The sequence below is a fragment of the Lutra lutra genome, chromosome 6 (genome assembly GCF_902655055.1).
Source record: "Lutra lutra chromosome 6, mLutLut1.2, whole genome shotgun sequence".
NCBI classification, from domain to species: Eukaryota; Metazoa; Chordata; class Mammalia; order Carnivora; family Mustelidae; genus Lutra; species Lutra lutra.
In genome coordinates this window covers 80031247-80059091 of record NC_062283.1, presented here as the reverse complement: position 1 = coordinate 80059091, position 27845 = coordinate 80031247, and the positions used below count along the sequence as shown (strand labels likewise).

Below are 27845 nucleotides of genomic sequence, written 5' to 3'. Positions count from 1 at the left end.
AAGGTATGCCAGTGTTTTCTTCCTTCTTATTTTCTTTTAGTTCACCTTTGTTCAGAAATTTCATCTCAATTATTTTTTTACTTTACACTAACAAATATTTTCCCTGGCAGTCAGGAAATTCATTTTCCTTGTATTTGTTTCGATAAATGGAATGAAAATTGTGCTTTGCAGTCAGCTTCGAGGATTTCTGATGGAAAGGCATCCAGGAGCACGGAAGCTCCCTGTCATGCTTTCGTGTTCTTAGTTTGTGTACATCTTTGACAAGATCTTTTTTTCTTTTCCTTGGCATGAGCTTTGGGACATCTTCTATTTTTCTCTGACTGACAGCTGGATAATAAGTTTTATCATTAAAAACTGATTCTAGGGAAAGATGATCTTTGCTCTTGATTCTCTTGTAGCTGCTAAAGCTTTTGTTTTCACAACTCTTTCAGAATAACTAGAGATTATCACTACAAAAGGACATGAATATTGACCTGTCATGTCACGTGTTGTTTAGCAAGTACCAAAAAAAATTGAATTCCCTTTTATCTATTATCTAGAACCACTTATTAAATCATCTTGCTGTTGAGAGATGACTCAAAGTCAACATGTTCTGTCTGTACGTTGCCTTTATTTTTCTTAACCTTTAGAGAATTATTAAGGAATTCTTCATATTATCCTATCAAGTTGGGTTAAATATTTGACACAAAAATTGTTACAGACATAAAGCCCAGGCTTAATCTGTTTAGAATTTAAGTAAGGGCAGTGATATGTGAATTTCTTTGTTTACTTGCTAATTGTATAATCCTGGCTATAGATTTGATATGTAAATTTTCTGCCCTGTCTTTATTTTTTCTTGATTTTATGTGGCCACTTTCACTGTAACAAATAGGAAGTAGGTGAGCAATATGAGGAAAAAAGGAATGGGAAAAGTTAGGAAAATTGGCTGATGAGCATTTGGCAGGGAAAACAAAGAAAATCTAATAAAACTGACATTTCTCATCACATATTTTTTTCAATTTAAGGGTTAGTATTTTCCTAGGATTTATTGGAAATGAATGAATGGAAGAGGGCTCAATGCCAATTTGGTTGCATATTTGTCCACAGGGCAGTTAATAAAAGGAGTTGAGATTCATCAGCTAAAGAATAGAATGGGAAAGGAGTAGATTTTGCTTGAAGTTCCAATTTCTTTACCTGCTTCTTAATGTAAACCCCCCAACCCTGTTTTCCAAGTATATCACAAATGGCCTCACCTTACAACCCTTTTAATTCTTTTTAATACCTTAAAACCCATTTATTATCATAAATGGCCTTACCTTATAACCCTTTTAATTCCAGGGGCACCTAGTTGGCTCAGTCAATTAAGCATCTGACTCTTGATTTTTTTTGGCTCAGGTCATGATTGTAAGGTCGTGAGATGGAGCCTGTGTTTCAGGTCATGATTGTAAGGTCGTGAGATCGAGCCTGTGTTGGGCTCTGTGCTGGGCATGGAGCTTGCTTAAGATACTCTCTCTTTCTCCCTCCCTCTCTGCCCCTCCCCCCGCATGTTCATGCATTCTCTCATAAACAAACAAACCAACCTTTTAATTCCACTGCTGGTGTCCTCAGTCCTTATGTCACAGATTTCACCCAGTCTGAACCGCCCCCCCGCCCCGACTGATGAGTTAGGGTAAAGAGTTGGATTAGGGTATATACTGAACACAGATTTCAAAAAGTAGAATGATCTAGAGAGTTTGACTTCTTTTTGTTTTTCTTTTTTTTACCAACTTATCTTTGAACTGTTCATGGCTCACCAATTTCCAACCCAAAGTTACCTCTATCCCTACTGAAGTCACACTACTTCTTAGCCCCTTAGTCTCCCCTAACACACTGCAATCTTTGGATTTCTCTACCAGTCCTGCGCTTGATATGACCTCCAAATTAACTTTTCTGAAGTAATTAATTCATTATATCAAATTTCTGCCCACTGAATGATTCTCTGTAGCCTTTTATTTCCTTTTAAACATTTTATTTATTTATTTATTTGACAGACAGATCACAAGTAGGCAGATAGGCAGGGGGTGGGGGGGTTGGCGGGGAAGCAGGCTCCCCGCCGAGCAGGGAGCCCCATGCGGGGCTGGATCCCAGGACCTTGGGATCATGACCCAAGCCGAAGGCAGGGGCTTTAACCCACTGAGCAACCCAGACACCCCATCTCTGTAACCCTTTAGATCAAGTGTAATCTCTTACCATGCCATCCAACATATTCCCCATCTTTTCCCAATCAGTTTTTCCTACATAATCTCCTACTAGATAATTTGTTCAGCAACCAAATAGGATTTGCATTTTGTTTCCCTCTCCTTTTGTATTATTTACCCAAACTATGTCTGTGGATTGTCTTGTCTTATCCATTGAAATCTAATGCTGCCAGATGTCTCCTCCATTTGACAGGAGGAAGTTCTTTCTCCCTTTTGAATTCCTGTAGTATTTTATTCTATTCATATACCACTTATATCATACTGTTTTAATTATTTATCTTTTTTTTCTTAGCTAACATCTTTGCTAAATACATGGTGAGCTCCTGGAGGCCCCTTATTGTTTCTTTCACTTTAATATTCTCCACAGTATCTAATATCATCAAATTTACATAAGAGGCAATCTGTTTTTATTTCATAACAGGTGAATGACTTATACAAAATATTTTAATATCCTTTGCTGCATGAAGGTTACTCCATTACTGTATTTCTTCCCAAGTTTCTGCCAAAATTTTGCCCCACAACTTTCTTCAATTTCTTGTTTCTGTCCCGAATTTCTTTTACTAGAAATGTAAAAGAGAGAGAAGGAAAGAGAACTGTTTTATAAAATCACGTGTATGGGAATAGCTAATGCAGGTTTAAAAATGGAAAGTAAAAAATTGGGAAGAAAGAACATTTAATAAATTTCAGAACACTTGACGGCATTAATGAATGCGAACTCCATTGTTTTTTCATCATTGTGGTTACTTATGTTGATTGTTATAGATGGTATTTCCTGTGATGCCCCTATGTGCTATTCACCATGCTAGGTCATTTCTTTCAATTATTTAGTCCTCAAAACAGCACTTGTACCCAGCTTATATATAATATGGTGAGTTTTCAGAAATATCTTTCTACCACAGGTTATTCTATGACTATTTATTTCAATTTAGAAAATGAAAAATTTTATGTATTCATATCTCAGAAATAAAAAGAAGTTATTGGTAAGGCACAAGAATAATGGATCATTGTGAAGACTTAAGATAATTTTTTTGTTGAATTCTTTGATAGAATTTTCTCTGAATTCATGTCATAGTAGTAGAACAGTCTTGAGTCTCTGCTATTTATACTCATATAAAAGTTCATCTGTATATAGTCAGCCCTCCCATTCAGACCTAGTAGAGTTAGGAGGAATGGCATAGCAGAGTGCCCATCGTATGGACAGTATATGTATATAAATGTACATGCACAAATATGTGTGTGTGTAGCTGAAAAAGTCCCACCTCAATAAAAACTGGGGAAAAAAGGGCACATGCCAATTATGAGAAAATGTAATTAGACAGTGATGTCCTCTGTGTTATTACAGATGCCATAGAGCTCAAAATAATTGAGTTTTGTGCTCTGTGTGTGTGTTTACTTTGTTGAATATGTGTTTCTGAATATTACACTAGGTCAAAGTAAAATTATGTTTTAAGTCACTATTTTAGTAATAACAGTGCAGTTTGCAGCATTTATTAAGCAACTCTGAAAAAATACAGATTTAAAAACACTATATTGACCTAGTAGAATGAATCTCTGCCTCTTAGAAAACTACTTCTTTCCACAACTCTGTGTTTTTGTATATCAGTTAATTAAATACTACTGAAATCGTGGTATTGGTTTATTCACAAATGTATAGGTTTATAAAGCTACCCCCCCTAATTTTAAATGAGAATTTTAAAAATTTGACTTATATGAAGGTCAAAGTGAGCAGCACTTAATACACCAAAACAAAATGCTTACTGGTAGATTTGAACTCTTGATATTTTTTTACGTACTACATGATAGATAGAATTTTTGCCAATTCATATAAATACTAAATATCCTCAAAGAATTGAGGATGTAGAGCTGTTTTTTCTCCAGTGTATAAGCTGTGAGCATTTATCTATCTATGTATTTATTTATTGAATATGAGATTAAGAAAGTAAAGTGTAGTGAGCTGCTTCTGCTGTTTTGTTTTTTTCTTTCTTCAACTTTTAATTTAAATTCTAGTTAGTATATAGTGTAATACTGATTTCAGGAGTAGAATTTAGTGGTTCATCACTAACATACAACACCCAGTGCTCATCATAACAAGTACCCTACTTAATACCAATCACCCATGTAGCCCTTTCCCCCCTCCATCAACCCTCATTGTCTGTCTTTAAGAGTCTCTTTTGGTTGTTTCCCTCTCTTCCCTCCCCCTTCCTATTTGTTCATCTTTTTTTGTATCTTAAATTCCACATATGAGTGGAATCATATAGTATTTGTCTTTCTCTGACTGACTTACTTTGCTTAGCATGATATATTCTAGCTCCCTCCACATTGTCACAAATGGCAAGATTTCATTATTTTTTATGGCCAAGTAATATTCCATTGTAGATCCATATAAACATGTATACATACACACACACCCCACATCTTTATCCACTCATCAGTCGATGGGCATTTGGGCTCTTTCCATAATTTGGCTATCGTTGATAATGCTGCCTATATATTGGGGTACATGCTTCCCTTCAAATCTCTATTTTTGTATCGTTTGGGTAAATACCTAATAGTGCAATTACTGGATCAAAGGGTAGTTCTAGTTTTAACTTTTTGAAGAACCTCCACACTGTTTTCCAGAGTGATTGCACCAGTTTGCATTCCCAGCAACAGTGCAAGAGGGTTTTCTTTCTCCACATCCTTGCCAAATCTGTTGTTTCCTGACTTGTTAATTTTAGCTATTCCGACTAGTGTGAGATGGTGTCTCATTGTGGTTTTGATTCGTATTTCCCTGATGCTGAGTGATGTAGAACATCTTTTCCTGTGTCTGTTAGCCATTTGGACATTATTCTTTGGAAAAATATCTATTCATGTCTTCTGGCATTTCTTAACTTGATTATTTGTTTTTTTTGGTATAGAGTTTGATGAGTTCTTTGTAGATTATGGATACTGACCCTTTATCAGATATGTCATTTAAAACTATCTTCTACCATTCGATACACTGCGTTTTAGTTTTGTCAATTATTTTCTTCACTGTGCAGAAGCATTTTATCTTGATGAAGTCCTAATAGTTCATTTTTGCTTTTCTTTCTCTTGCCGCCAAGTAGCTTCTGCTTTTGACATTGAGGCCCTCCGTGTGGATACATTTGCATCTGGACTTATTTCTTCCGGGCCTAAAGAAACGTCAAGTTTGTGCATACTTTGCCTTAGCTCTAGGGCTATTCAGAACTTCTTCAAGCAGTTCCAATAGCAGTTCAACTAGAGCAGAATTAAATAGCACATACATTCCTTGTTTTCAGTGCTCTATAGAGCGGTTTTATAGAGGAAGCCAGAATGCAAAAAGAAATTGGATATAATAAGATTAGTTAGAAGAACATTTCTACTTATTTCTATAATTTATTTAGATCTATAAATAGGAAAATTAATTCTCTGATTATTTTATGATTAGCTTAGGAGAAAATGTTGAAATGTATAGTCAGTAATATAACAAGAAGATTTAAGATTTACTTCTTAAGGCTCTCAGTCCAGAAAGTGTTAAATAGTTTCCTTTTTCCTTACTACTTTTCATTTCCACTCTTTTCACGTTCACATATCTACTTTATTTTTTAATTTATTATTTTTTCTAGTTTTTTTCTTTTTTTTAATCATGATAAGTGTACTCTTTAACCCCTATCCTCTATTTCCCCCATCCCCCTACCCACCTCTCTTCTGGTAATCATCAATTTGTTCTCTGTGGTTAAGAGTCTGTTTCCTGGTTTGTCTCTCTCTCTTTTATTTTTCCTTTTGCTCATTTGTTTCTTAAATTCCCCATATGAGTGAGATCATATGATATTTGTCTTTCTCTGACTTATTTTGCTTAACATTATACTCCCTACCTCTATCCCTCTTATTGCAAATGGCAAGATTTCATTATTTCCCTTTTTAACATTAATTCCAGTGTATTTTTAAAAAATATTTTATTTATTTATTTGTCAGAGAGAGAGAGCCCACAAAACAGGGGGAGCAGCAGGTGGAGAGAGAGGAGCAGACTTCCTGCTGAGCAGGGAGCCCGATGTGATCCTGGGATCCTGGGATCATGACTTGAGCCAAAGGCAGATGTTTAATCCACTGAACTACCCAGGCATCCCAGATTTCATTATTTCTTAATGATGAACAATTCCATACATATATATACACACCACACCTTCTTTATCCACTCAGCAGTTGTTGGGGTGTGGACTGTTTCCATAATTTGGCTATTGTAGGTGCTGCTGTAAACATCAGGTTGCATGTATTACTTCAAATTAGTATTTTTGTATTCTTTGGGTAAATACCTAGTAGTGCAATTGATGCATTGTAGGGTAGTTCTGTTTTTAATCTTTTGAGGAACCTCCATACTGTTTTCCACAGTGGCTGCACCAGTTTGCATTCCCACCAACAGCGCAAGAGGTTTTCTTTTTCTCCGCATCCTCACACCAACCTGTGTTGTTTCTTGTGTTTTTGATTTTAGCCATTCTGACAGGCGTGACAGGTTTTCTGACAGGTTTTCATTTTCTTTGAACAGACCTCTACATTTGCTGTTCAGAACCATGGTGTCACTATTATGACTGCACCCTAAAGTCATCTGTAAACTTTAAATTATTACTAGGAATATCTGCTGTTTTTGTTTTTTTGTTGGTTTCTTGTCTCATTGTCTCTACTCATTTCCTAATTTACTTAAGTAATTTCCCCCCACTCTCTTCAATGAAGTTAGGTCATACATTTCTAACACAGTTACATTTTTTTTTTAATTTACTTTTTATTTTTAATGAATTTATAACCCCTTCCTCTTCCATACTCCTACTTGTAGCAAACATCAGTCTGTTCTCTGCATCTATAAACTTCATTCATTTTTCTTTCTTTTCTATTTTTTTTATTGTTTTAGATTCCCCATATAAGAGAAATCATATGGTATTTGTCTTTTTCTGTTTGGCATTTCACTTAGCATGATACCCTCGAGGCCCATTCATGCTACCACAAATGGCAAGATTTCATTATTGTTATGGCTGAATAATATTTACTGTTTTTAAATGTACAGACACACGCACCCTTTGTTTCCATATCTTGGTTTTATAAATAATGTGCAGTAAATATAGGGTTACATGTGTCTTCCAAGTTAGTGTTTTATTTTATTTGTATAAATACCCAAAAGTAGAATTGCTGAATCATAGGGTAATTCTATTTTTCAGTTTTGTGAGAAACCTCCATTCCATTTTTCATAGTGATTGCATCAGTTTGCATTCCCAACAACAGTGCTCAAGGGCTGTCTTTTCTCCATATCTTTGCCAACACTTGTTTTTAGGCTCATTTTGTTTCTGTTTTTGTTTTTGTGTACATTTCCCTAGTGATTAATAATGGTGAACATCTTTTCATGTATCCATTGGCAATCTGTATGTCATCTTTGGACAAATGTGTATTCAGATCTGCTGCCCATTTTTTTTTTTTTTTGTATATTTTAAATTTTATTTTTTATAAACATATATTTTTATCCCCAGGGGTACAGGTCTGCGAATCACCAGGGTTACACACTTCACAGCACTCACCATAGCACATACCCTCCCCAATATCCATAACCCCACCCCCCTCTCCCAACCCCCCTCCCCCCATCAACCCTCAGTTTGTTTTGTGAGATTAAGAGTCACTTATGGTTTGTCTCCCTCCCAATCCCATCTTGTTTCATTTATTCTTCTCCTACCCCCTCAACCCCCCATGTTGCATCTCCTCTCCCTCATATCAGGGAGATCATATGATAGTTGTCTTTCTCCGATTGACTTATTTCGCTAAGCATGATACCCTCTAGTTCCATCCAAGTCGTCGCAAATGGCAAGATTTCATTTCTTTTGATGGCTGCATAGTATTCCATTGTGTATATATACCACATCTTCTTTATCCATTCGTCTGTTGATGGACATCTAGGTTCTTTCCATAGTTTGGCTATTGTAGACATTGCTGCTATAAACATTTGGGGGCACGTGCCCCTTCGGATCACTACGTTTGTATCTTTAGGGTAAATACCCAGTAGTGCAATTGCTGGGTCATAGGGTAGTTCTATTTTCAACATTTTGAGGAACCTCCATGCTGTTTTCCAGAGTGGCTGCACCCGCTTGCATTCCCACCAACAGCGTAGGAGGGTTCCCCTTTCTCCGCATCCTCGCCAGCATCTGTCATTTCCTGACTTGTTAATTTTAGCCATTCTGACTGGTGTGAGGTGATATCTCATTGTGGTTTTGATTTGTATTTCCCTGATGCCGAGTGATATGGAGCACTTTTTCATGTGTCTGTTGGCCATCTGGATGTCTTCTTTGCAGAAATGTCTGTTCATGTCCTCTGCCCATTTCTTGATTGGATTATTTGTTCTTTGGGTGTTGAGTTTGCTAAGTTCTTTATAGATTTTGGACACTAGCCCTTTATCTGATATGTCATTTGCAAATATCTTCTCCCATTCTGTCAGTTGTCTTTTGGTTTTGTTCACTGTTTCCTTTGCTGTGCAAAAGCTTTTGATCTTGATAAAATCCCAATAGTTCATTTTTGCCCTTGCTTCCCTTGCCTTTGGAGATGTTCCTAGGAAGATGTTGCTGCGGCTGAGGTCGAAGAGGTTGCTGCCTGTGTTCTTCTCAAGGATTTTGATGGATTCCTTTCTCACATTGAGATCCTTCATCCATTTTGAGTCTATTTTCGTGTGTGGTGTAAGGAAATGATCCAATTTCATTTTTCTGCATGTGGCTGTCCAATTTTCCCAACACCATTTATTGAAGAGGCTGTCTTTTTTCCATTGGACATTCTTTCCTGCTTTGTCGAAGATGAGTTGACCATAGAGTTGAGGGTCTATTTCTGGGCTCTCTATTCTGTTCCATTGATCTATGTGTCTGTTTTTGTGCCAGTACCATGCTGTCTTGATGATGACAGCTTTGTAATAGAGCTTGAAGTCCGGAATTGTGATGCCACCAACTTTGGCTTTCTTTTTCAATATTCCTTTGGCTATTCGAGGTCTTTTCTGGTTCCATATAAATTTTAGGATTATTTGTTCCATTTCTTTGAAAAAAATGGATGTTACTTTGATAGGAATTGCATTAAATGTGTAGATTGCTTTAGGTAGCATAGACATTTTCACAATATTTATTCTTCCAATCCAGGAGCATGGAACATTTTTCCATTTCTTTGTGTCTTCCTCAATTTCTTTCATGAGTACTTTATAGTTTTCTGTGTGTAGATTCTTAGTCTCTTTGGTTAGGTTTATTCCTAGGTATCTTATAGTTTTGGGTGCAATTGTAAATGGGATGGACTCCTTAATTTCTCTTTCTTCTGTCTTGTTGTTGGTGTAGAGAAATGCAACTGATTTCTGTGCATTGATTTTATATCCTGACACTTGACTGAATTCCTGTACAAGTTCTAGCAGTTTTGGAGTGGAGTCTTTTAGGTTTTCCACATATAGTATCAAATCATCTGCAAAGAGTGATAGTTTGACTTCTTCTTTGCCGATTTGGATGCCTTTAATTTCCTTTTGTTGTCTGATTGCTGAGGCTAGGACTTCTAGTACTATGTTGAATAGCAGTGGTGATAACGGACATCCCTGCCGTGTTTCTGACCTTACCGGAAAAGCTTTCAGTTTTTCTCCATTGAGAATGATATTTGCGGTGGGTTTTTCAGAGATGGCTTTGATAATATTGAGGTATGTGCCGTCTATCCCTACACTTTGAAGAGTTTTGATCAGGAAGGGATGCTGTACTTTGTCAAATGCTTTTTCAGCATCTATGGAGAGTATCATATGGTTCTTGTTCTTTCTTTTATTAATGTGTTGTATCACATTGATTGATTTGCGGATGTTGAACCAACCTTGCAGCCCTGGAATAAATCCCACTTGGTCGTGGTGAATAATCCTTTTAATGTACTATTGAAACCTATTGGCTAGTATTTTGGCGAGAATTTTTGCATCTGTGTTCATCAAGGATATTGGTCTGTAGTTCTCTTTTTTGATGGGATCCTTGTCTGGTTTTGGGATCAAGGTGATACTGGCCTCATAAAATGAGTTTGGAAGTTTTCCTTCTATTTCTATTTTTTGGAACAGTTTCAGGAGAATAGGAATTAGTTCTTCTTTAAATGTTTGGTAGAATTCCCCCGGGAAGCCATCTGGCCCTGGGCTTTTGTTTGTTTGGAGATTTTTGATGACTGTTTCAATCTCCTTACTGGTTATGGGTCTGTTCAGGCTTTCCATTTCTTCCTGGTTCAGTTGTGGTAGTTTATATGTCTCTAGGGATGCATCCATTTCTTCCAGATTGTCAAATTTGTTGGCGTAGAGTTGCTCATAGTATGTTCTTATAAGTGTCTGTATTTCTTTGGTGTTTGTTGTGATCTCTCCTCTTTGATTCATGATTTTATTTATTTGGGTCCTTTCTCTTTTCTTTTTGATAAGTCTGGCCAGGGGTTTATCAATCTTACTAATTCTTTTAAAGAACCAGCTCCTAGCTTCGTTGATTTGTTCTATTGTTTTTTTCGGTTTCTATTTCATTGATTTCTGCTCTGATCTTTATGATTTCTCTTCTCCTACTGGGTTTAGGGTTTCTTTCTTGTTCTTTCTCTAGCTCCTTTCGGTGTAGGGTTAGGTTGTGTACCTGAGACCTTTTTTGTTTCTTGAGAAAGGCTTGTACCGCTATATATTTTCCTCTCAGGACTGCCTTTGTTGTGTCCCACAGATTCTGAACCGTTGTGTTTTCATTATCATTTGTTTCCATAAATTTTTTCAATTCTTCTTTAATTTCCTGGTTGACCCATTCATTCTTTAGATGGATGCTGTTTAGTCTCCATGTATTTGGGTTCTTTCCAAATTTCCTCTTGTTATTGAGTTCTAGCTTTAGAGCATTGTGGTCTGAAAATATGCAGGGAATGATCCCAATCTTTTGATACCGGTTGAGACTTGATTTAGGACCAAGAATGTGATCTATTCTGGAGAATGTTCCATGTGCACTAGAGAAGAATGTGTATTCTGTTGCTTTGGGATGAAATGTTCTGAATATATCTGTGATGTCCATCTGGTCCAGTGTGTCATTTAGGGCCTTTATTTCCTTGTTGATCTTTTGCTTGGATGATCTGTCCATTTCAGTGAGGGGAGTGTTAAAGTCCCCTACTATTATTGTATTATTGTTGATGTGTTTCTTTGATTTTGTTATTAATTGGTTTATATAGTTGGCTGCTCCCACGTTAGGGGCATAGATATTTAAAATTGTTACATCTTCTTGTTGGACAGTTCCTTTGAGTATGATATAGTGTCCTTCCTCATCTCTTATTGTAGTCTTTGGCTTAAAATCTAATTGATCTGATATAAGGATTGCCACTCCTGCTTTCTTCTGATGTCCATTAGCATGGTAAATTCTTTTCCACCCCCTCACTTTAAACCTGGAGGTGTCTTCGGGTTTAAGATGAGTTTCTTGTAGGCAACATATAGATGGGTTTTGTTTTTTTATCCATTCTGATACCCTGTGTCTTTTGATTGGGGCATTTAGCCCATTAACATTCAGGGTAAGTATTGAGAGATATGAATTTAGTGCCATTGTATTGCCTGTAAGGTGACTGTTATTGTATATTGTCTCTCTTTCTTTCTGATCTCCTACTTTTAGGGTCTCTCTTTGCTTAGAGGACCCCTTTCAATATTTCCTGTAGAGCTGGTTTGGTATTTGCAAATTCTTTCAGTTTTTGTTTGTCCTGGAAGCTTTTAATCTCTCCTTCTATTTTCAATGATAGCCTAGCTGGATATAGTATTCTTGGCTGCATGTTTTTCTCATTTAGTACTCTGAATATATCATGCCAGCTCTTTCTTGCTGCCCATTTTTTAATTAGTTTTTTTTTTTTTTTTTGCTATTAAGTTGTATGAGTTCTTTATGTGTTTTGGTTATTAACCCCTTATCAGATATATGAGGTGTAAATATTTCCTTCCATTAAGTAGGTTGTCTTTTCATCTTGTTGATGATTTCCTTTGCTAGGTAGAAGCATTTTGTTTAGTATGATACAGTTCCACTCTCTGTTTTTTGCTTATCTTGCTTTTACTTCTTTTGTGTCAGATTGAAAAAAACCATCACCAAGACCTGTATCAAGGGGTTTACTGCCTGTTTTCTTCTAGGAGTTTTATGGTTTCAGGTCTTACATTGAAGTCTAAATATATTTTGAGTTAATTTTTTTATATGGTGGAAAATAGTGGTCTAGTTTCATTCTTTTTGTGTGGCTCTCCAGCTTTCCCAACACCTTTTATTAAAGAGACCATTCTCTACCCCATTGTATAATCTTGGCTCCTTTGTTGTAAATAATTCCCTCTGTTCCACTGATCTGTGTGTCTGTTTTTGTGTCAATATAATACTGTTTTAATTACTGTAGCTTTGTAATGTAATTTGAAATCAGGGAGTGTGATGCCTCTAGCCTTGGTTCTTCATTCTGAAGATTGCTTTGACTATTCAGGGTCTTTAATGATTCCACACAAATATTAGGATTGTTTGTTCTATTTCTTTCAAAATTGCCATGGAATTTTTTTTTTAAGATTTTTATTTATTTATTTGACAGACAGAGATCACAGTAAGCAGAGAAACAGGCAGAGAAAGCAGGCTCCCTGCTGAGCAGAGAGCCCTATTCAGGGCTCGATTCCAGGTCCCTGGGATCATGACCTGTGCCGAAGGCAGAGGCCTCAACGCATTGAGCCACCCAGGTGCCCCTGCCTTGGAATTTTTTTCTTAAGATTCATTTATATAGAGAGAGTGTTTGAGAGAGAGATGTGGGGAGGGGCAGAGGGAGAAAGAGAGAATCTCCAGCAAACGAGGGGATTGATCTCATGACCCTGAGATCATGACCTAAGCCAAAACCAAGAGTCAGATGCTTAACCAACTGAGCCACCCGGGAATCCACACCTGAAATTTTGGTACACGTTGCCCTCCATCTGTAGATTGCCTTGGGTAGTATGGACATTTTAACAATATCAGTTCTTCCAATTCATAAGCATAGAATATCTTTCCATTTATTTGTATCTTCTTCACTTTTTTTATGCTTTTCTTATGCTTTTAAAATTGTGTTAGAATGCAGGTAAGTGTAAATTGAATAGTAGGATAAAATGAAAAGATGGATGAAAGAGAGTGATCATTTGGAAATAGAGAAATTTTAAAAAAAGGAAAGAAATTTATAAAGGGGTAAATTTCAAATTCAAAATAAGATGTTTTCAAGTACCTAAATACTAGATATTAAAAAAACTAAAACAGAGGAGTAAATATTTATTGGTGTTTGTGCTCATCATTTTATGGGAAATTTTCATTCATATACTCCAAGTATTTTAGGGAAAAATCTTACTTTCTTTTTTTTTTTCCCTTTTTAAAAGATTTTTATTTATTTATTTATTTATTTATTTATTTGACAGAGAGAGAGAGAGAGAGAGAAGAAGAGAGAGAGAGAAATCACAAGTAGGCAGAGAGGCAGGTAGCGAGAGAGGGGGGAGTGAGAAAGGCTCCCTGCTGAGCAGAGAGCCTGATGTGGGGCTCCATCCCAGGACCCTGAGATCATGACCTGAACTGAAGACAGAGGCTTAACCCACTGAGCCACCCAGGTGCCCCAATCTTACTTTCTTATTCTAGACTTTTGTCACAATGGATGGCCTAACCCGAACATGCCTTCTGAATTCTATGAGGTTGCTGCCATTAGGCAGTAAAATTAGTTTATCTGGGAATTAAAGATGATGCTACCTATAACTGCCTGTCATCTTGGTGGTCAGTGGTGACAAAGAATGTGTTTTCACTAAACTGTAGACTGAAGTTTGTGTCATGACCTCACTCCCGTGCCTGGTGGGGAAATGTGAGCATAGAGCTAGACATATAAAGTGGTGGTTTTTTTTGTTTTTTTGTTTAGTTTTGTTTTGTTTTGTTTATTTTTTATTTTTTTTAAAGATTTTATTTATTTATTTGACAGAGAGAGATCACAAGTAGACAGAGAGGCAGGCAGAGAGAGCGGGGGGAAGCAGGATCCCTGCTGAGCAGAGAGCCCGACGCGGGACTCGATCCCAGGACCCTGAGATCATGACCTGAGCCGAAGGCAGGTTGCTTAACCCACTGAGCCACCCAGGTGCCCCTGTTTTGTTTTTTTTAATGATTAGAAAGCCACATCTTTCTTCCAACCTACTTACAATGCTTAATGTAAACCACATAAAACAAAAGTGATAAAATAAGGAGACTGGATACTGTGAGTAATTAGAAGACTGGCACAGAGCATTTAAAACCTAAGCACTGGATTCTACCATGGATTAATTTGCATGTATATGTATGTATTTTTGTAGTTTTGAGGTTTTAAATGGCCACCAGAGTGTATTTCAGCTGGCACATATAATACATTGAACTAGAATCCCAGTTTGGGCTTGCCATCTGTGTACCATGCTGATTATTTTTACAGAACTGAGATTTTAGTCTCAAAAATGAAAATTTAAAAAAACACTCAAATTGGGTTTTTTGTATTATTTATTTTCCTTCTTTTTTGTCTACTGACTCCCATTTAGCAAGGGCATTGACTGTTCTTAGTGAGTTAAGGGAGGTTCCAATGTGGCTTTGACCTAGGCCTTGATTTTAATCTTTTTGTTCAATCAAAGTATGAAAGCTTAGCTGTGTTTTGGTTTGTTTACTGTGTAGACTTTGCCATGGCCATGACTTTCATAGAGTAATTATTTTGATTAAGTTAGACGATTAAAGTTAGTCTTGCATGAGGAAAGAATACACTTGGGAAGCGGTGATGGATGGACTCCAGTCTTCAGAGTGTTTAGTTCTGCCAGCATTTTCCAGTTGAATGGAAATTCACATCCCAGTTTGGTTTGGGTGACAGTGAATGGACTGTCAGACCTGAGTGTTTCCTAGAAAAAGACAGAAAGAGATCAAGAAGGATCGATGACAATGTGAATATCCACATGTGTTCTTGTAGTTTTTCTCAGATATTTTTCTGCTTTGATGAACAACATCATTACTGAAATAATAAATGTTAATTAATATCTGCGTCACTTTTTGGTAAATGGTAGTTTAGTATTACAATTAGACTAATTAGTATACACCATAACTGGTGACATGACAAATCATAGAGCAGAACGTGTTGACTCTTATCCATTATGATGTATTAGCTAATTGACTTGCTCAGTAACGACAAGAGAAAAGAGAGACGGGGAATTGGGCAGTAACAACAGCAACTATAAAAGCATTCTGGCCACATTTTCAGGGTTTTGTCTTTCCGCCATGTTCTTGAGTACTGTGGATTGTTAACATTTTACATTTCTTTTCCCATTGGTAAATCACAGCCCCTGATCGAACCTTCAGAAATAAGATGATGAGTAAATAAAATGAGAATAAAAGATGATTTTCGTGTTTTCCTACGTGTACATCTGCTATGTCATGCTCAGTGTTTGATTTTACCTAGATTATTCATTGTGAAGTTGACAGCCATCTGCATCTTTGATTTATTTTTCAGAACCTATGCGAACTCCAAAGACATTAAAGATTGCTGAGATACAGGCAAGACGCATTGCTGTGGACTGGGAATCCTTGGGTTATAACATTACTCGTTGCCACACTTTTAATGTCACTATCTGCTACCATTACTTCCGTGGTCACAACGAGAGCAAGGCAGACTGTTTGGACATGGACCCCAAAGCCCCTCAGCATGTTGTGAACCATCTGCCACCTTATACAAATGTCAGCCTCAAGATGATCCTAACCAATCCAGAAGGCAGGAAGGAGAGTGAAGAGACGATTATTCAAACTGATGAAGATGGTATGTTCATATTTCATTATTTTAAAAAGGGGGAATCGTATAATCAGATTATGTCATTGCTTACAGTTTTCTCTAGAGTCACCAAAATTCAATTGGATTCTGAAATCTGCTAAATACTCTTAATGAGGTTAACTTTGAAAAGAGTTTGCCTTTAACTAAAAAGCTTAATGTTCTTCAGAGTAGCATCAAACACTGGATGAAATGTACCTCTACTGTTTTCTGTTTTTATATGTTAGAGAAATAACAACTACACTAAAGCTTAAATAAAGTTTTTGCTATCAAATATACAAAAATAATTCTCACTATTCATGGCATTACATCATTTACCTATTGGTGAAACGCACTTGGTTAAAATGTAGTTTTTTACATTTTACAAACCAATAATGCAGCTTTCATTTTCCTTAACATTTGAAAACAGCATCGTTTGCCTTTCCACTCATATTTAGATGGTTTCATTTAAGTTTAAATATAAAAGAAGGTTGAAATTCATATATTTAAGTCTCAATAAAGGCCCTTATCAGATATAGGCAAGCTGTCATCTTTTATCCATTTTATTACCACCTAAGGAATTTAATTATATAATGTCCAATGTCTATATGTGTCACCTCAGAATTATTAATAGGAACAAACATTTATATTAATATTATAATTTACCCTAACCTACTATAGCATTATAGTTTGTCATTAGTGTGAATAAGTACATTTCTTGATTGAACAGAAATGTTCCCTGTACCCAAAAGTTGTACAAATGATGGTACTATGATAATAACAATAATGTATTATTTCGATATTAGACATTTTGTTTTCAAAATTTACCATTATGAAAGGAAGCATGAAGGAAAAAAAAAAATGACCTATTTAGTGAATGGAGGCAAAGCTGAACTCTGGGAGTCAGGAATCCTGAGTTTTCGGTCCTGGCACCAATAATTCTGTCACCTTACCCAATCTGTTTACTCCTCTAGATTTCCATTTCTCATCTCTATATGGAAAGTTTAAGTAAGCTGATCTCTCAGGTTCCATACCCTTCTGAATTTCTCCTTGAATAGCCTGTCAGTAGGGCCACATTTTTGTTTGGATTTAGGAAAACAGGATGTATTTCATACCCAGGTGTTTTCAGTTTCCCTCAAGTCCTGAACTTTAGGCACAGATATATATTTGGATGACTATGGAGTATGAGATTGCCTTAAGATAGGTCAATACACCACAGTTTCTAGAAGTTTTTCCATATCACTTCAAGCTCTCTCACTCTGAAAAATAGAAATGACCTAGATTTGTTCTATTATTTTTGTTATAAAAGGAAGTGAGAGCTTTTCAGCCTCATTTAGCTCAGTTTTGAAGAAAACAATATTGTCCTAAAATTATGCATGGAGTTATTTTCATATTCCTAAAATTTTCAAAGAATAAACCTAAGACTTATTTATGATAAATGCATTTTGTCATGTCTAAGGTAACCAAACATGATTACCTCAACTATCATGTTTGCATTTGCACCTAATCTAAGCCTTAATAATATTTCAAACAACAAAACTTGCTCTTATTAGAGCACTCATAAACCCCCACACATACACAGAAGATACCTTAACACATGATTATATATGAAAGAATAATTAACCTAATTGTTTCATAGATGGATGGTAGAAATGGAAAGTCTAAGATTCAAAAGCTCTGAAAACTCTCTATTTCAGTTCATAAAGTAGGATAAATACTAAAATGTCTGTATTACTCTAGACCTTTTGTAAGCCATGTTTTTAGTAATAAGAATGTACTTTATTACCTACCCTTAAAATTTTAAAAACTTGATTTCTTAATCATTTTATTTTTTTAATTTTTTTTAAAGATTTTATTTATTTATTTGACAGAGACAAAGCGAGAGAGGGAATACAAGCAATGGGGAGTGGGAGAGGGAGAAGCAGGCTTCCCACAGAGCAGGGAGCCCAATGTGCTCCATCCCAGGACCCTGAGATCATGAGCTGAGCTGAAGGCAGATGCTTAACCAACTGAGCCACCCAGGCACCCCTTAATTGATCATTTTAGACTCTGCTACATTTGTGCTTTTTCTGCCAATCACTCTCTAATGATATAATTCATTTTGGTGGTATACTTTGGTATGGCTTTTAGTTTGCCTTTCTTTCCCATAAACCAAAGAATGCAGTCAGGCTCATGTAACTTTTTCATATTTCATTAAATTTTTAAATGTATTTTTGCGAGCACCTACAACTAGATTAATAATCAGGAAGCAAATTGCTATGAAATCTTAAATTATGTCCTAAATCCATCAACTTCATGACTGTGCTATTTTATATAAAAACAGTTTTATAAGATCAAATTAATGATACATAATTTCAATATTATTTCTTATTCTAGTTTTATTTTAAGGTATGTTTTGAACTTTTTTACTGGCTGTAATGATACTGAGTTGCATGTTATTTCATAGCATGGTCACAAAGTAATTTTTTCTACTGTGAGAATTATTTTTCTTCTCCTTTGTTTTATGTAAAAAACTAAATGACTGCAGTACAAACTTTGTATATTTCCAAATAACTCAGTCTTAAGATCTGCTCACGTGAGCTCCAGTTTCTACAAAGAATACTTGATATGACTCAATGTTCCTGAGAGGAGGGACAGAATATCTAAATCATAACCTGTTGTTGCAAAGATCGATGGGTTATGATGATCTAATTAAGTCAGTCTTACTAAATTATTGCTGCCCTATATACATAGAAAAAGAATAAATTATCAACCATCTAATAAAAGAATATAATTTCATGAAAAGAATTCTAGGGACATCCATAAATCATGAGAGCAAAGCTAAAATGATTTCCCACCAGAACCCTAAGGTAGAATTTATATTTAATTTATTGCATACATTTTTTAATGCATGGGTAGAATTTTTCGTATGAGATTTTGTTTTCATTTTTTATCCTAGCATTTACAAAAATCAATATTATGAAGTTAGCTCAGCAGAAAACCCTGGTTTGGGGACATTTTTTGCTAATACAGAGGTATTTTTAAATGTACATTTATTATATTTTAAAGTCTATAGTGCTTATTTAATATAATCTTGCCCCACCCACATTTCATTTTTCCTCTCTTCCATTTTGAGAGTTATATTTTAAAGGACTTTCCTATACACACACACACACACACACACAAATAGCTGAAACAGCTCTCAAATAAATCGCAGGCAGGGGAATGAAAGTCAGCATTCTACTTCCATTAAAAGTTGTTGATGTGGAAATGTGAAGTGACATTCCCTGAAATACGAAGATGGCCATGATGATGGTCTTAGTAACTTCATGCTGTATTTACACAAATCAAAATTATATAGAGACATTATATATAGACATTGTCCTCCTTCACAGTTGGAGAATTATTAAATATAATTCATCTGTGCCCACTCCCCGCCCCACCTGTTTATGTGTGTGTTTTGTCATTCACCTAAGTATACTTCTTTCTCTTGTCCACTGTACTAGTCCCAGTGCAAGATCCATAGCATGGTTCTATCTTGGCCATAATTTTTCCACACACTTTTCCCTTTTACAAATAATGACCTGTAGGTACTTTAAGTGAATTTTATTGACAAAGTAGAATATGTGTAAGAAGAGTAGAGAGGGGTGCCTGGGTGGTTCACTAGGTGAAGTGTCCAACTCTTGATCTCAACTCAGGTCTTGATCTCTGGGTCTTGACATCAGGGTCATGAGTTCACGCCCCATGGGCTCCATGCTGGGTGTGGAGCTAACTTTAAAAAAAAAAAAAGGCAGTGACACCTGGGTGGCTCAGTGTGTTAAGCCTCTGCCTTCAGCTCAGGTCATGATCTCAGGATCCTGGAATCAAGCTCCATGTTTGGCTCTCTGCTCGGCAGGGAGCCTGCTTCCCGCTCTCTCTATGCCTGCCTCTCTGCCTACTTGTGATCTCTCTCTCTGTCAAATAAATCAAATCTTTTAAAAAGAAGAAGAAGAGGAACAGAGAAATACATAAATTCTAGGAAAGATACTCTTTAATTCTGCCCCTCTTCCAGTGCAGAATTATGCAAAATTTATAACTATCTTTATTTGTAAACAATTTGAAATACATCCACACCACTTTATATATTTGTTGGCCAAATTGTGGTTAATGAACACAGATAGTAATTACAATACCATCAAATAAACATTTTCTCACTAATTGGGGTCTTGCCTTCTCCTTCTTTCAGCAGCCACCATCTATGAAAGTAATGGAAAGGTGAAGAAATATTTTTCCTTAATTACAATCATAAGCTTGTTTTCACTCTGCTCAAATGACGTAACACCTATCAGCCTTGTTAGTTACCAAAGAAAGACCATGGCAGCTTCCGTAAGTGTCCCGGGGTACACACAGGGGCTGTGATGGCCTCTCTGCCTTGATCAACTGTATAGGCTCTGCCAATACAGGGGACCTGGGACTTGCAGGAAGTGGATGCCTTTGGTTAAGTGCTCCCTAAACCCTCAGCTGACAGACGCATGTAATTATCTTCTGAAGTTTAGTGCTGGCATCTTTTCTTTTTATGGGTTTCTTTCCTTTATGGTTTTTCTCTTTATGAATTTATTATTAATGTTCCAAATTACATTGGTTGTCCCAGAGGTCATAGCATCATTCATCGTCTCCTTGTGATCTGAAATAAATCTTCCTGTTTTGACGTATCATTCAGAATTTCTTGATGCTGCTAGCTACGATGCAGTGATTTTTAATTTACTTCAATCCTTACAAAATTGCTGTATACTCTGCAACTATATTTCTAGATAATGCCATGTATGAAGTTCACTGAAACGTTAGATTAAGGAAAAATATTAATTAAAAAGAGTACTTACTTGCCCAATATTGGGTCAATATTTCAAAAGAAAACACATATTTTAAACAAAGATGAACAGGATATATATTTAAACATTTTCAGAACAAGAAACCGGATATTTTTGTGAATAAGTAGCAACTATATATTTAGACAAAGTACATAAAAACAAAGAGCAAAAGCATCTGATGTTTTATATTTTGTCAATAGAAACTGACACACTGTTCATTGCTGCCACTGGGTATTGTCAATTATATGACATTTGCAAATAAGGACTGGTAAGAAGGTTTCTCAACTCTTGTCATACCTGCGGACACTTCAGAACTAGTTATGCTGATTGTTGAGTGCTAGACAAGTCTGATACTGTAAAATGGTTTGACCCTAGCTTTACAAAAGGGAATTTCATTTAAAAGACTGAAGCAATGATATTTGAACCTATTCGTCTTGAAGTTTTTTTAAGTTGTAATAATCAGTGCTGTCTTCTTCACATTATAGAAATTTAATAAGAGTAGCAATAGAGTCAGATTGACTATTAGTGGGCATTTCAATTCAGTACTCTATGATTTGGCTTTTGAGTCCAAGGAGTATTAATTATTATTATAATTCATTATTTAATGAAATTTGTTTATGGAGACACTTTAGGGGCTTATCATAATCTTCAGAATATCTTTCAGGGACTATAGCTCTGTTCTTGAAACAAATTACAAATGCGATCTTCATGTTATTAGAGGTATACAACAGAGAAAACTAGACTATACAATTTATTCAGCTCTCTAAGGTGATAGAATATTCTTTTGAATAAAAATAACTTTGGAGTTGTATGTTGTCTGCATTAGAAGCTTACAGATTACTTTAAATTCCTGTTTATTAAAATCAGAAAACTGGTCACATAGCTTATTTTCTTTTTAAGGACACGATTTTTTATTTTTAATTTGGCTTATATAACTTACAGTATTTACCTTTTCTGTTTCTGATGTAAGGATCGTTGTAACCCAAACTGTATATATTTGTAGTGCCTGGTCCTGTACCAGTCAATTCTCTTCAAGGAACATCCTTTGAAAATAAGATCTTCTTGAACTGGAAAGAACCTCTGGATCCAAATGGGGTCATCACTCAATATGAGGTATTTGGAGAATAAGGAAGTTAATTGAAATGTATATTGAAGGGAAAGTAAAAGGAAAAAGAGAAATAATGAAAAATAAGTAAGTGAGGCTTAGGGGATCAAAGTCATTTTTAGTACTGAGCTGTTTTACTTTACAAATTCCTTGATCCCAAAGTTGAGTTTCAAAACAAATATTGGATGGCACCCAGAATTTTCTAATTCTTAAAGTAAATGTATGTTTTTGTAGTTGTTTCAGGGAAGCAGGATAGGCCTTTTTGAAGAGACTTACTGATGGTTATAAAGAATGAATTTTTATAAAAGTAATATATTCATATTTTATGCTGTAATCAGGGGAGGCCATTGAGTATCAATTGTTTCAGAATAAAGGATTCCTACCAAAACAGCAAAATATATTATAAACCTGACTATTCCAGAGCTTCATCTCAATTTTGGTTATAAATCATTATCTTGTTTTTAAAGAGGAGAAGCTGAAAGAAAGAAAAGATCATTATAATTGCACAAATGTGTAGTTCTGTTCCTGTATAGGCAGTGTTGTTTAGAGCATAAAATGTTTAAATTTCTAGTGGCTACAGAGTACAGCATGGGAATGGGAATCACTAGGGCAGTCTTATAAACTGTGACTCCATTAGCACACTTGGCTTTAGTGCTATGGCACTGCTATAGCTCGGGGCTATTTATATTTATATTTTTGTGCTATTTATAAATATGTGCTATTTATAGCACAGTGCTATTTACATGAAATTTGTTATGTAACTCAAGGTGTGGGATGATATGACTCACAGCAAACATTTGTTGAACACTTTCTGTGTTTCCTGTACATTAACATATATGACCGTAAGACTGTGGATGTGTGTGTAACCATAATATTTTTAAAAAATATATCTTTTGATGAAAGAAAATAGATGCATATTGGTCAGTCAGATATATTACCTCTAGGTATATCTATGGCTGGCTGGATGGATGAATGGTTGGATGGATAGATGGACAGACATTAGATATAGAATGACTGTGAAATAACCATATCCAAATAAGAAGGAAATGAAGTTTAAGAAAAATGTGATTCATTCCACAGAGATACCCTTGATACTACCTTATTTAAAGTAGGTTTATTTAGATTATATCATGACTTATATTGGATGTGTAATAGCAAATATATTTCTTTAAAACAGGTCAGCTACAGCAGCATAAGATCATTTGATCCTGCAGTCCCAGTGGCTGGACCTCCCCAGACTGTATCAAATTTATGGAATAGCACACACCATGTCTTTATGCATCTGCATCCTGGCACCACCTACCAGTTCTTGATAAGAGCCAGCACGGTCAAAGGCTTTGGGCCAGCCACAGCCATCAATGTGACCACTAACATCTCAGGTATGCAAAAGAATAAAGTGCAAACAGGATTGGTTTGTAATAATGTGTCCTAGAGAATATGTACTCAAAATAGTCATCTCACTTATTAAATCTTTAATATAGTTAGCTATTCCTGATTGAAGTTCGTTAAAGAATTATGTGAATACTACTCCTGAAACCAATATGACACTGTAAGTTCACAAACTAGAATTTAAATAAAAATTTGAAACAAAGAATTATGTGAATACAGATAATAATTGGTTGTATGTCCAAACCCAAAAACATCTCAGTCACTTTTAATTGACAGGGGTCCTTTTAAAAATGTCATTTTATCTTAATTAGAAGTATTAAAAGTTCATTATGAATGCGAACAGACTGATTATACCTTTGAGGAGTTGGTAATTATTATGTTATCAGAACTATTGAAAGCAGATTTTATCAAAAGAATGATAGCAGATCTTTGATCCACTGTTAGAGTGCCACATACCCATCTTGTCTCTCTTTTCCATTTTCCCTGGCATTCTGATATTTTTAAGCAACATGAGTAATTCTTTCTCTTAGAATCTCACATAAATTCATCTAAATTTCAGAATGGTAAGGTACAAGAGAACTTAAGCTGATAAATATAGTTAAATTTCACATTATTTTATGCTCACAATTTCAGTTTGTAATTGACTAGGTTATTTATAGATATGGTTTCTCCTTCAGTCAAGTCATCAGTTAAACCTGATTAAATTTAGCTAATAATTAGCATTGTCATATGCCCTAATTCTACTCTACCTTATGTAATGTTTTATCTTAGTTAAGATTATTAACATAAATATATATTTATAAATGTAATACTTCTATTTGGAAACGTTTTGAATATAAAGCCTTAAAATTTTTATCATGAAAATATTAGCTATTCCAATATGAGCTATTTATCTTATTCTTTTTTTTTTTTTAAAGATTTTATTTATTTGACAGAAAGAGAGAGAGAGAGATCAAAAGTAGGCAGAGAGGCAGGCAGAGAGAGAGAGGGGAGGAAGCAGGCTCCCTGCTGAGCAGAGAACCCGATGCGGGACTCGATCCCAGGACCCTGAGATCATGACCTGAGCCAAAGGCAGAGGCTTTAACCACTGAGTCACCCAAGCGCCCTGGCCCCTTAATTTTATAGTTCCTTCCATCCACCACTCCTACCCATGAACCCGAAGTTCCAAGCCTAGCAGACGGCTTGTAGCTGTCATAACACAAAGTCTCCTTTCATGGGATCATGTCTTCAAATATTCTGTTTCCCATCTCCTGCATTTTATTTGAGACATTCCTGTCCTCATGAGTATTTACTGCCCTTTTAATATTCAGCTCAAGCATTGTCTAAACCCTGAAGTTTTCTCTGTTCCATTTTTCTTACTCCCAACCCTGGTTTAGACTAGTGGTTCTCCTAAGTGTGGTTCACACTCCAAAAGCATCAACATCACCTGAAAAATTTCTAAAAATGCACAGTATCAGACTCCTTGCTGGGCCTAATGAATTAGAAACTCAAGGGGGAAAGGCAGCAATCTGGGGTTTAAGAAGCCTTCATGGGCTTCTGATCTCACTAGTTTGAGAACCACTGTTTTAGCAAATGAACTGCCTCCTCTTTAAGTCACCTAAAATTTGGCTATAATTTTTTTTGTTGTTTGTTTAAGATTCTCACGCTTGCCACCTGGAGGCTCGGTTGGTTGGGCTTTTGCCTTCTGCTTGGGTTATGATCTCAGATTCCTGGGATTGGGCTCCCTACTCAGCGTAGAGTCTGCTTCTCCCTCTCCCCCTGCTCCTCCCCTCTGCCTGTACTCTCTGTCTGTCTGTCTGTGTCTCTCTCTTTCTCAGATAAATAAATAAATAAATATTTAAAAAGAAAACACTTTTTCACTCTTGATAAAACGTGAAATCTCGACTTTTAATTCTCTAAATGCCAGAGACCATGCTTTGTCTTTATACTCACAACACTTACAAAAATTCAACACATTGTATATATTCAGTAAATGTTCAATGAGTGAATGAAATACTTCGAAATTTATATTAGATGCCATCTGTTCCCAGTTTCTCTGATAATAGACACGTTTCACTGGTTATGTCCTCCCTGAAAGATCTTTCTACATGGAAATAACCAAAAGCCATTTGAGGTTACTTTTTCACCCAATTCAAGATTAGGGAGCCCTCCCCCGGACCCCAACCATTATCAAATATTTTGAAAATTTATAAGTTTCTACTTTTTAGGAATCTGGCAACTTATATCCTAGTTCATGCAAAATAAATACTACAGTTCCCATTCCCCTTCACCACACTTCCTCAATACATTTCTAGTTATTTTTCTTAACTTTGTACAAGAGCCAATTAAAGAGTTAAACATTTTTCTTACAAAGTAGAAAAACAGGGTAATTATCTTAACTTTGTTGCAGAAGGACCTTCTCATATAAAAGCAATAGAAGAAATAGGAAATTATCAATAAAATCCTATGTAATTAAATATTTTTCTGCCTCAATAGAAACAAAATTTAAAAACAAGTAACAAATGGGATTTTTTAACAGCTCTGAGAAAGGTTTAAGGTAAATAACGTAGGGAATGTTTACAGATCAGTATTAGAAAAGTTCAAATCTGTAAAAATAAGTTGACAGGCCCCAATATCAAAAATATCTGCAGCTGTGATTACATTTCAAATTAAAACTGGAGTCTCCGCTTTAATTTTAATTTTTATTTCCTAAGGAGGGGGCGGGGTGCAGGCACAGCAGCAGGACCTAACATATTCCACAACCTTTACATGGTACCCAGCACTGCCTCACCACGGAGCCTCAGGCTCACTTCCTACCCTCTCTGCCTCCACTTCTCCCTGTGCACGTCCATAACCAGGACTCCCCAGAGTCAACGCTATTCACCTCCCATCCTGTCTATGCTGGTTTCAGGGTCTCAGGAAACCAGAAGCCAAAGCACCTTCACAAAATGTTTGGTGTGTGTGTGTGTGTCCAAGTTGCCAGATGACAATTTGAATTTCAACAAAAAATCGTGGCTTCATATTTTCTGCTGCTTTACATTCCCAGCATTAACATTCATTAATAATGTTATTCTACAGACAGAAGTACACTTTAGAAAATTAACATGAAATTGGTTTCTCCCCATTCCAGATCATTTATTCATCCTGAACTGTGATATAATTCTGTTACTTGACAGAAACTTTTTTCTTCTCTCATTAATCACTTAACAGCTCCAACTTTACCTGACTATGAAGGAGTTGATGCCTCTCTCAATGAAACGGCCACCACAATAACTGTATTGTTGAGACCTGCACAGGCCAAAGGGGCACCAATCAGGTAAGAGGTGGAAAGTACTAGTAATAGGAAAAAATAGCAGTAGGAGAGATGTCTTCTCATAGTTGCTTAACAGTCGATATAGTGGTTCATTTCTAAGAGATGTTCAGTTGACGACAGCTGTCAGAAAAGCTTTATTTTGGTTTTGTTTATTTTTCATTTGGACAAAGCCTGAAGATAGACTTTTAAGAGTGAGGTTTGAAGGGGTTTTTGAGATTATTCATGATCTGAACCATTCTGTGTACTCTGATTTAAGAGCATTGCTCTTTGATTTTTATTTTTCTCTAGTTCCATTTCATGCCACTTCTCTGTCGATATCCATGGGATATGAGCTTTGAAGGCATTTGTCAGAAATAAAAGGGGAAAATAACTCCTATCCAATGCATTAAATCTGTTATAATAATTTATGAATGCTTGAAAAATAGGAAGCTTTGAGGAAATAAAAGGAGATTAGTTATAATGAATGCAGCTTATGTGACCTTTTAATTCCTAAATTGTTGCTTCTCAGGAATTCCATAGTAAATATTAAAATTCAATTTGCCATTTCCTTTCGATATTAAAATCTCCCATATTACCCTCATCTTGCAGATTATGAGCCATGTTGTTTTCTAGAAATGATTTGAATTATTCCAGTGATTTTAATTTTTCACATTTGTAATTAGATAAATGTCCAAAACTTAAGCAATTATCCACATGAAGCTTGTAGATTTGGGGGATACTTTTATTTTTATACTTCCCTTGACAAGTAAATCGAGGCACAGAAATCAGTGCAGTTATTTCAGAATTGATTCATCTCAAGTTCTTTACACGTTCATTGAGAAATTAATCTTTGTTCTGTGTATAAAATAAATACTTTTAACCCTCTGAGCATATATGAACCATTCAAACAGTCCTATATCATAGTAAAGGAAGAGCTTTTCCCATTTAAAAAATTTATAATAAAAAAATTATTAAAAGAACCTGAGTCCATAAAGAAAACTCCTATCTGTTCTGTCTGACTTAAAATCTTGGGAAAACCATGCTGGGGAACGAGAGAGACAACTGAATACACTTGTAATATAAACACTTATGAAGCACGGGCTCCTTGAAAATGAAAAGTACATATATAGTGCTATTCATGAATCAGTGATCTGTGAGTGAGTCTGATTGCTGATCCAGAGGAGAAAGAGAAAAATGCCTCCATTCAGCATCTTTTTCTATTGACAAGTAATCAGGGTCATTCACATGTTCCTACGTGTGATAAAATTTACTTACTAGGTGTTCAA

The 27845-nt window shown here is 35.8% G+C and overlaps 1 protein-coding gene across 4 annotated transcripts in view; it reads left to right on the top strand.

Moving 5' to 3' along the window:
• The window catches only part of PTPRK (protein tyrosine phosphatase receptor type K), a 569167-nt gene that overhangs the window by 429762 nt on the left and 111560 nt on the right, over positions 1-27845 (top strand). For all 4 annotated transcript variants that reach the window (XM_047732848.1, XM_047732846.1, XM_047732844.1 and 1 more), the window contains exons 8-11: positions 15678-15980; positions 21798-21907; positions 23077-23278; positions 26478-26583. In XM_047732848.1, coding sequence (XP_047588804.1) covers positions 15678-15980; positions 21798-21907; positions 23077-23278; positions 26478-26583 — 721 coding nt within the window. The remainder of the gene's footprint in view (positions 1-15677; positions 15981-21797; positions 21908-23076; positions 23279-26477; positions 26584-27845) is intronic.